This window comes from Vitis vinifera, chromosome 13, assembly GCF_030704535.1.
Source record: "Vitis vinifera cultivar Pinot Noir 40024 chromosome 13, ASM3070453v1".
NCBI classification, from domain to species: Eukaryota; Viridiplantae; Streptophyta; class Magnoliopsida; order Vitales; family Vitaceae; genus Vitis; species Vitis vinifera.
Genome location: NC_081817.1, coordinates 4,393,040 through 4,404,261, shown reverse-complemented (window position 1 = coordinate 4,404,261; position 11,222 = coordinate 4,393,040). Strand labels below are relative to the sequence as shown.

At 32.5% G+C, this 11,222-nt stretch overlaps 1 protein-coding gene across 1 annotated transcript; it reads right to left on the bottom strand.

Annotated features, from left to right (window-relative positions):
• Positions 1-6,465: 6,465 nt before the first annotated feature.
• On the bottom strand, positions 6,466-8,558 carry LOC100258134 (large ribosomal subunit protein eL33w). Its single transcript, XM_002280003.4, has 5 exons — positions 8,373-8,558; positions 8,211-8,246; positions 7,810-8,038; positions 7,675-7,717; positions 6,466-6,655 (listed from the first exon to the last, which is right to left on the bottom strand). The coding sequence occupies exons 1-4, from the start codon at positions 8,402-8,404 to the stop codon at positions 7,676-7,678; spliced, it is 339 nt and encodes a 112-aa protein (XP_002280039.1). The 5' UTR covers positions 8,405-8,558; the 3' UTR covers positions 6,466-6,655; position 7,675.
• Positions 8,559-11,222: the final 2,664 nt, after the last annotated feature.

The window sequence follows — 11,222 nt, the reverse complement described above, 5'->3', positions numbered from 1 at the left end:
TAATTAATAAATGGCTACCTCATAAACAATGTAGGCCACTGCTTTTAACTTGTAACAGTCTTTCAGTCATTTACACCAAATTGAAGGTCCTCTTGGCCTCATAAAATGCATTCATGAAGCTACCAAAGCCCAGAACCCAGTATACCAGGCTTCAGAAGAGGTTATATCCTGGAAGTCTGAGCCCCCCATCTTCATTGATTAATGTTATTATGTCATATATAGCTGTGATAGTAACATACATAGAAGGAGTATCTTGTTTCACATATTGCATGGTGGAAGCAGTTTTTGCATTCCCATTAAAGGAATCAGGGGTAGGTTTCATAAGTAGAAATATGAATTGAAAGAGGATGAGAAGGAAGGTGAATCATCATTGCTAGAGTATATGATATATATTGTAAGCTTAAATTTTATAAATCTAAACTTTTAAGAAAATTAGTTATTCAACGTTGTATTAGAGAGGAGGAGGCTTGAAGTTGAATGTCATAAAAGATTTGATTTACCTTTACAAACCATGCATTCCTCTTAAAAAGTCTTCCGTTACTATTTTAGTTTGATTAAACACTATAAATTCCCTACTCCAACTCCAAGGAAATCAAATCATTCCCTTAGTTTGTGGCGTCATTGTTCTTTATCATCTCTTAAGTAGAAAAACTTGCTGAAGAAATTAAGGATAATGAGGAAAACAAAAGTTCAATCTTAGATTAATTTCAATCAAGCTAAACATCACAAATTTTATTGCGACAAAATCAAACAATTCCCTTAGTTTGTAGCATTAGGGTTTTCCGTTATCTCTCAAATAGATAAAAAACTTGTTAAAGAAATTAAGAACGATGAAAGAAGTAAAAGTTTTATACTATGATACTAATAATTGATTGACAATAATAAATTTGTCACTTCGCGAGTTCTTGAAATCATGAAAGAAAACATTCTTAACATGATATTTGATGTTAACAAGGTATATAAGGTATAAATTTTTTTAAAAGAACAATGACTTATGTTATAATTGAAAAAAAAAATGAAAAAAATGACTAAAAAAGAAAAAAAAAAGTTATAGTCTTTTAAAGATTTCAAATATATATATATATAATGATCTTGTTGTAGTCAAAAACCAATTTAAGACTGAGACGCAATTTTTCAATTCATTCGTGACTTAAAAATAAAGTTAATTCATAATAACTCTTCAAGGACTTGAATGACCACTTAGTACCAAAAAATAAAGGAAAATTGTTTTATTGTTGAATAATTATTTTATATTGTCCTGAGGTTCGAACACTCGACCTCCCACCAAATACCAAATATGACTCTAATATCATGGTAAATGACCAATTTCCTAAGAAACTTATAAAATTTGGATTCACGATATATATCATGCACTCTAACAATTGTATCGTATAAAAGTGAGGAATCAAAATTTTAATAATGGTGAAATTTGGTTTTTATAACAATAATTTTTTATTTTTATTCTCATTGTAATAAACAATCCAAACACATCATCGAATGGGAATGAAATTGATTTCTAATTACCATTCTCCAATTCAACCTTCCAAACATCACCTTAGTGTATACAAAATCTACATGCAGATTATTTGGTGATAGTTCATAAAAAATAGAAGCTGCCGCTTGATGGGCAACAGGAGGCTATAAAAGTAATGAATAAAGGAATTTCAAATATGTCAAATGTACAGAAACCGAGTCGGGCTTTCAGGGGGCCATAATTTTGATATGAATGGAGGCATACGTTAATAAAGCATACACGTAAAGTGGCTTATTTTCACATTTGAAGCGAGCCTAGTAGCTTCCAATTTTGATAAAGGAGCCGTCCATTATGCATAGTAAAATCCAAGTCACTTTCCCTATCATTCTGCATATTCTTTCGTTCTTCTGAAGTTTGCTACAACTCAAGAAGGGAGGTAAAAAAAATTACCAGTTTGTGCATGTCTTTTGAAGAAAGAGTTTCCCGCATTTGCAATGTTGCCAATCATCCTTTTCCCTTTTTGGAAGAATTCAAGTGAAGGGAGATGGTCATGCAATCGCTTGAAATCAACTCAAGTCATGTTATCAAGTGTTGTAAGTTGTTAATTATAGGCATTTTCAAGTAACATACTAATGGTCATAAGAACTTCAAGTGGTTTGACTTGAAGAAGTGAAAATGGTAGCCAACTCCAAGTTTTTTGCAGCCCTGGTATTTCCTTTTTCGGTGGCGTCTTATTGCCAGACTTTTTCCATCAATGTTGAACTTTAATTTGTTCTTTAGTGCAGGACTTTATTGTGTGTACTTAGGGCACGGCGCAAAGGATGAATAATCGAGCTCATAGGCGGGGTGGAAAAAAATTTTGAAAGCGCAAATCGGAGACGGAAACCTGTCTGATTAGATGACTAAGTCACATGCGATATGGCGAGACCACAACATGTTGTAGGGGACAATTCAAGGAAAAGACGTTCGAATCAGAATAACTCCTTTTAAAGTTTTATTCCCATAGGGTAGTATGAATGTTATGTCATGTTCTATCAATACGCTAAAAAGGGTTATACAATATATCTAATATGGAAATAGATCAATATTAATATTGACAAATAGAAGGTTTTTAACTCTAATTATTGACGGTATTGAGTTAGAATAACCCATTCTTAATGTGAAATATGTCTACAACCTATATATCATATATGTCTCTATCATATATGTGCAAAGCATAGCCATATATTCTATTATGGGTGATTTCCAAATCATTTATATATTTCTTTTAATTCAATTTAAAATTTGAATTCAATTTTAAATTTATATTATATGTATTTATAATAATATATATTATATTTGTAATTATTTATAATAAAAATTATAATCTCAATTAATTTAATAGGATTAAAAAGGAATAAAAATTTTAAAATTATTAAATTAAAAATATAAAAATTAAAATATTAATAAAATAATATATAATCCCTATTATATTAATTTTCTAATTATATAATAACATTTATGGATTATACACTATATAATTTTATATTTTTAAATTAAATATAAAATTGTGAAATTAAAAATTGGGGATCAAGAATTTCCTGACCCGCCCTGTTTTGATTCCTACACACAAGATAAGCAATTCAACCTTTCTACAATGTGAAGTTAAAGGTTAAATCCGCATAATCTAGTATTTTTATAGCCCAAAAGTAACTTACATTTGAACATGTTCAACAAAAGCACATCGTTCAAACTCCAAATAATCATTTCAGTTCAGAATTGATACCCCAAGCCAACTTTGTTGGTGTTAAGTCAATTGGAATCAGGTTCGTTTAGCTTTTTTGAAGTCAGACAGACTTCTTCTCTTCTTCGTGCTTCTTGAAGAATTTGTCTAATTGTACTGGAGTCAGACGGGCTTCTTTCCTGCACAAAAGGATATTCAAACGGGTGATCCGGGCACACCCCTCCGAAGCTTAAGTCAGATAAGAGTAGCTTTAACTATTTTGTGGGAGAGAGGTATATGTGTACGTACCTTGTTTGTGTTTTTTGAGGGGTTTATATAGAGTTAATGATTGTGTTTTTTGAGGGGTTTATATAGAGTTAATGACACCGTCACTGTAGTGTTGACTGTGCACTCTTAACATTTTCTGTAATGTTGAATGTCTTTAGGGCAGTTGGACAATCATCTCAGTTAAGGGCGACTGGTAAGCAATGTTTTAAAAATCGGACCGGACCGGCCGGTCCAACCGTCGACCGGTCACATTTCCGGTCCGGTCCACTCTATTAAACCGTTTAACTATTGGACCGGTTACGAACCGCCTAAACCAGCAGTCGAACCGGTGAACCGGACGGTTCTAAACGAACCGAACAGTCCATATTGGCCCATTATTTTGCAAGCCCATTGTATAAAATATTAGAGCAATAGGCTAAAAACCATACTGGGCCAAGTCTTTACATGACAAAGCCCACACCCTTAGCATTTAAGTTGGCTCAGTCTTGAGCCCACAAGGTGGACATGTTGTAGCTTTCAACAAGGATGCCTTTTATAGGCCTCCTTTGCACCCTTATTTCTCTCACAAACCGATGTGGGATTGCAAACTAATATGATAATGAAAAAAACTTAACAAATATGCAACATGAGGATTTGAAGCTGGACCTCAGGTTTAGTAAGTGAATTAGGATACCACTCGGCTACACGTGATTTGTTATTTGATTTGCCAAACAAAACAATATATATTGGATTTTAATTTTTATAATATTAAATAAAAATAATATAATATTTTTAAAAATTATAAATTAGTTAAAATTTTCATTTTTAATATATTCACATTTAAATATTGTATACATTTCATTTAATATGATTTAATTTGATAATATCAAATATATAAAATAATATTATTGATGTTTAATTTATTCATATATATTTTAAAATTTTTATAATTATTTTTAATTTTAATAAATTAATAATATATAAATTATATATTTATGACGTCATCGGTTCGATAACGGTTCGATAGCGGTTCGACCGCCGGTCCGACCAGTGAACCGTGAACCGGTAACTTTTCCGGTTCAATCACCGGTCCGGTTCTGAAAACATTGCTGGTAAGTGTCATCGCTAACATGTCAAGATCTCAGACCATGCAGATGTTTGTCCATTTAGCCTGTCAACGTCTGAGATTTTGTGCAATAATTAATTGACATAAACTTATTGGCTAAATGGAATCTCGTTGGCCGCTCGAATGTCAAGTATGATTGATCACGCATGCCAGAAGTCTTAAAAGCTTGACTGGACAGATCATCAGTCTTGAGAGTTTAGGTTGTCAATTCTGTCTGGCCTGTGAGAGAAGGGAATCCTCTCACTTCTAGTGCCAGACAAAACTTATTTTGGCCTAAATGAAATGATTTCAGATGGATTACATACTTGTCTTAGACGACCAAGGGGTCTTGAGCTCAAAAGGAACACGTAGAGGGGAACCCCAATAGACTTGGGATTCAAGAAAGTAATTGGGCCTTCGGGCCTTGTGAGCAGGGAAGGTCCATCACTTCAGTAAGAGTTGTAAGACTTTTTGCAGCCGCGGGGCTGTGGAAGGATAGAAACATACTGCTCCATTAATGGGCTATGGAGAATCATCGGCTTGGGGGAAGGGAAGAGAGGGAGGGATGGGCGAGCGGCCGGGCGGGCTGGCTTGGAATTGAAAGCGGGAACATCAATTTGTTGTTGCCCACGCCTGGGACCGTTAAAAGTAGTACAGAAAATCCATCCCCTCCCTCCGCTAAGAAGGGTAAGTAACCAGAAAACCATCCGCTCCTGCATTGAGACTATGGTAAATTTAGGCAACTAAAAAGTTATTTTCTATTTTTATATTATTAAAAATAGAAAACACAATATTTTCATAAACATCTATCAATTGCTTTCAATTATTATCTAAGAATCATTTTAAAAAATAACTATACAAATATGTAAAATAAAAAATTAGATATAAAAATTATTTTTAAAATATATTTAACAGCATTAAAATAAAGTTAAAAACATTTTTACTTAATTTTACAAAATATTAAAAAACTATTTTTAAAAACTATTTTCAAAAAATAATCACCAAAAAACTTAAAACCAGTTTGACAATGATTCTAAAAAACGCTTTTAATATTTTTAATATTTAAAATTTTTTATCATTCAAGTATTATAAATACTAAAAACGCTTTCTAAAATCACTTCCAAACACTCTTAAATCCAAAAAACAATTACCACTCAAAACCTTATATCCAAGAGGTAGAGGCTGAAATTGCCCACCAAGGATGAAACTTCCCTATCATACAACTTGGGATTCCCACTCCGTGTTATACCGAAGGCCAGCAAACAAGGGGATCTTGTTAAACCCACCCTCAACTACTGTTCTTTTTTGGCAGAAGAAGAGCGCCTCTCGCAAAAGGAGGCAACCCCACCGGTTGTTTCCTTCCACCATTTAGAATGTATCCATCTACCCGGCTAGGGAGCCCATAGAGTTCTTCTCTCCCTTTCCCTAAACCAAATGTGATACCTCCCCCTCTTCTTTGCAGTTTATTCCCTTCCTCCTTTCAGAGTTAACACATAACCCCCAAACCTGGCCATCTTACACATGATTAGATAATTTGTTTTTCATCAATGGGATGGGAAATAACCCCACACATACCACGCATGATCTCCGGTAGATTCTAAAATCTTTCAGAACAAGCTTGCTGCAAGCCGTGATTCCAAGCCGGTTTAGGAGGGGGAAGTACCTTACAATCACAGAAACTTAATGACTACCTTTTTATTTCAGGTTTCCATTTTCTTTCATTCTTTCCAGAACCATATTGAACATTTAGATTTCATAAACCCTATATTCTTACTAAAAGATATAATAACTTTTCTTTCCCTAAACATTTCAGTGAGGTAGAGTGAAAGTCAATCCAGTTTATTCTCATGCAAACTTCAATCCATATTAAGTAAAATAAGTTTTGATCATGAGAAGTATCAATATCAAGAGCAAGAATTTTGAATAATCCAGACTGAACTTAGTGAGCAATTGAGTAATGTTCCATTGAACATTCTAAACAAACAAAAATGGTTCTCCTTCAGATGACACAAAAACATTGAACTTAACTCAAAAAAGGCAAATATAAATTGCATATCCCATCAAGTCCTAATGAGCTCTATCTGGCACCACCCATGATTTCAAACAGCTGCAAGGAGAAAACAACACAAAGTTAAACGAAATAACAACCCAATCACTGAAAGGGAACATTAGAAAATGCATATCAAATAGTCATAATCCCACAAAAAAGCAACTATGTGGGGTATACATAGTATTATTATTCATGGGTGTTCTCCCATACATAGTATTATTATTCATTGGTGTTCTCCCAAGATTAAGGGAACATAAGAAAAATGAAGAAATTGCATCAAAAAACTTAGTATGAATTATTTAGATAAAATTACTTCCCACCAAATCACTGTTTGACCTTACACAAAGTACACCAATCAGACGATGAAGCAATGTTGATATTTAATCATAAAATATATGTCCTATAATTTAAGACTTATGAATAAGAAACAACCTTATAACCATATATCATGCAACATAGCCTACAAATAGGTGCTCCTCTTTGCCTTTTTTGACAAAATGAAGAAAGCACCCAGAGAACCTTTGAAGGAGTGCAACCCACTAACCAAGCTCTTAAGGACTCTCTCATTTCTGATTTCTACTTGTGGTGTTTTGGGCATCTCCTAGTTGATTGTCAAATGGGGTCCCCTATCCTTGACAGATTTTATAGAGTGGTTGTGTACTTAGTTCATGATTAGGGTTGTGGTTATAGGTTAGTTATTATTGCTTTCACACTTGTATAGTTACCATGTTCTGTGTCCACCACTTTGACAGTGATGCATTGATCATGTGTGTATATATTTCTTATTTGCCTATAGAAAGAAAAAAAAAAGAGCCTACAAAATAGGTGCCATAGAGAATGTTTACTTACTATGCAAAACAAATATTAATTTTGTGAACAAAGAAAAACAACGTTCCATTCAAATTCGAACATGCAAATATGATATTTTATCATATGAATACAATTTCTAAGTGAACACTATTTAGCATGAATCCATATTTCATAAGAGGTAAGAGAACAAACAGTTTCAATGCATGATTAGTTCAATAAAATTACAAGACCCAATCAACAAAACAATGAAAGAGCAATGAACATACCTTATATGTTGCTTGGGTACATGAAAACCCTGACCCTAGCTCCCTGCAATACAACATAATTATAGAAGGAAGTCAGAAACTAATCCTAGCAGAAGCATACAGTACAATATTCTATAAACAGGTCTCTTCAATTACCATGGACTTGGGAGGCAAATTGGACTTGAACTTGGCTCTGACAACACCACTGTTACCGTGAGGTCTGGTGACCTTGCCCCAAATGCAACGAAAGTGCGATCCGTCCTTCTTCACCTTGGCCTTGTAGATGTACGCCATTCTCTTGCCGCAATACCACGCCACCTCCTCCTTGGTGTTCACGCCTTCGATCTGGATCAAAGAGGTGTTGGGATACTGGTTCGACTTCGACCTAGGTCATCACCATACAACAACCAATAACGAATCACCCTCCATTTTATTACCGAGAAAGCATTACGAAGCAAAAACAATTACGACTCCACCAAAAAAATAACTGTTTTTCGTCTTCCCTCGTTTTCTCAGTTACCAAACATAGAACAAAATCAACAGCAATTATTTGTTACCTCTTGTATCCAAGAATAGTCCCTCGGACATAAAGCCTGTAGAGATTACAAAAGTACAACACAAATAAGCAAAAAATAAATAAAATGTAGAGATTTTGGCGAAATGAATAAAGAAAGTAGAAGATTGAAGCAGGAAATGAGAAGAAACCATAGATCTCAGACCTAACGCGCTCTCCTTGGCGTCCCTTCACCATCTTCTCAGCAGCCTTCGAGCTCTCTCTCTCTCTCTCACTTGGCGGAACCAGCTACGCCTGCTTTGAAGAAACCCAAAACCCTAGTTTCTCAATGTTGAAATTAGGTATTTATAGAGAGGGTTTCAGGCAAACGGACCCATTTGGTCTGGGCCGGCTCTGAGATAGGCCCATGTAACAGCGTTAACTGGGCTGAGGGCTGGAAACTATTGTTTCGTGTAAATCGGATTATGTTAATAGTGATGGAATATGGTGCCAATTGGGTATGCTTAAGAAATATCTGCTTTTTCCTTTTAATTTTTAAGTTTGGTAACAATATTTTTTAGTATAAGAAAAAAAACAATTTCCTATTTCCATTTTCAAGTTTGTTAGCCCAAGGTTCTCTTAATCGTGTTTAAATAATAACAAGTCATAGTTAAGTTACTAATCAATTTGAATTATAGAGATTTTCAAATGTTAGTTTGAAATTTATTAAATGACTTAATGGATGAAAAATTAAGATATTTGGAAGACCTTTTAATCATAGGAAATATATGTAAGTTGAATGCATGGGTGCATTTAGGATTTTTATGCATCTTTTAAAATTCGGTTTATACATTAAAGTTACATTTCCATCAAAACCCGAGTTTTATCAAATGAGCTTTAGACAAATCATTTCAAGATTGGCATATTAATTTACCTAAAAACTTTGTCTAAGTGTTATAAGAGAAAAAAATAGAAAAATATAGGTTTTTGGGACAAAAATGGTTAACTGATTGAGGTACTGGACAATTGGATCAACCGGTTAAGATACCGATCAATCAGTTACACCTTCACGGTCGAGGTCCGATCGAGAGATGAAAAAAATCTTTTTTTTTCTTTTAGTAGCCTTGCATTCTTAGTCGAGAGATATGTCTTCCCAGTGAAGGTCCAATCAAGGCCTAACAGTCACCTACTATGTGTTTATTGCCTAACGATTAGTCAATCAATTGACTCTCAACTCAACCGATCAAGGCCATTTTTTAGCATTTTTGGCTTTCAAGACTAGGAACCTATAAATTGAGAGCCCCACTTCATTTATGAGTAAGAAAACATTTGCATTTACTTGTTTACATACTTGTTCTTGACTCAAAAACTCTTATTCTTTCCTTAGTGCATTAAATCTCTATTTGCATATTTCTTAGTGCACCTTTGTGATTCTTCATAGTATTTAAGTAATATTTATTGAGTTAGGTTGAGAGATTCAAAATTGTTATTTGAGTGTTAAAACCTTAAAATGAGTAGAAACTTGAAGAGATTGTATAAAAACCTATTGAAGTTAGAATCCAAGTGTAAATGTGTTAAAAGTTTGGTTGAAACTTCAAGTATAGTGAAAACCTCACTCGATTACGAGCCTGAAGAGAGTATACGTAGGCAAAGAAGTATTAAACCATTATAAAATCTAAGTTTGCTATCTCTAACTTCATTTCTTTATATTTGTGTTTCATTTGCTTGAAATTGTTGTGTTTTGAAAACGATTTTTTAAAAAACCCAATTCACACTCCACCCTCTTGGGTGTTTTCTATATAAAAATTAGCTTTTATTTTCTCAAAGTTGAAAAAAAAAAAGAGTTAAATTACTTAAATAAACATATCCAAATAAATCTTAATGATTAAATGGGCTGATTTTGAGCCAAAAAGGTTTACTATAAGGGTCAAGCCCAGTTATTGAAATTACAGGCCAAGTCCACTAGGGCTGAGCCCAATGGGAATTATGCCACACCTCAATGCACGGGCCTGGCATTGGATTGAACTTGGGCTTGGGTTGGTTTGCTTCTTAATCCTTAAGTTTTTTCCTTCCATGTTGTTCTTTCGTTAGGAATTTCGGATAAAGCTAATTACCATATTGCCCTTAAAATTATTTGTATTTTTTAAAGTCTTAATAAAGAATTGAATTTTACACTTTTTAGAGTCCTATTAAAGTATTGTAAAATTAATAAGAAAAATATCACATGTATATTTTAGGTCTTATACTTTACAACTAAGTCGATCTTATTGTTTTATATCTTAATCTTATTTTTTATAACATAATCTTTTTTTATATGTTTTAATATAATTTATTTAATAATCTAAATCTTATCATATATTTTCAAGGATACAAACATCAAATCAACAAGATCGATAAAGACACCCTCAAAAAACTATTACATGAAAAACATTATTAAATCATTCTAAATCTAATCATTTATTATGTTATTTGTTCAATGAAAGAATATTAGAAATTTACACTATAAATAATTTATTCATGATATATGTAAATTCATTTATTTATAATTTTAGGGAATGAAAATATATAACAAGTTATAGCAACTTTAGATTATGAAAATATATAAATAATTTTAGTCACAATTTTAAGTTATGATTTGTATACAATTTTTATACTCTAGAGTTTCATCATGTCGTAGTATGATAATTTTGAAATCTTTTATTAGTCTTTCTAAAAGCATTAGGTCTTGTTTTGCAATTATTTTTTAAAACAATTTTCTATTTTTTTTATATAAAAAGAAAACAGAAAAACACGTTTAACAATTATAAAACTATTTTTAAAAATAAATTTCTATTTTTATAATAAAAAAACACGCATTTGACAACTATAAAATTGTTCTCTAGTTTATCTTCTTAAAAACAAAAAAATTAAGTATTTTTAGATCATATCTTTTAATTGATTTTACTTATTTTCTAATTATTGTTTTAAAAAATAAAATATAATAATAAAAATCATTTTTAAAACATATGTAAAAATGTTTACCAAATAAAACATTAGAGATTTCACTTTATTGTTTATTTTTTGTGCCTAGGTACTT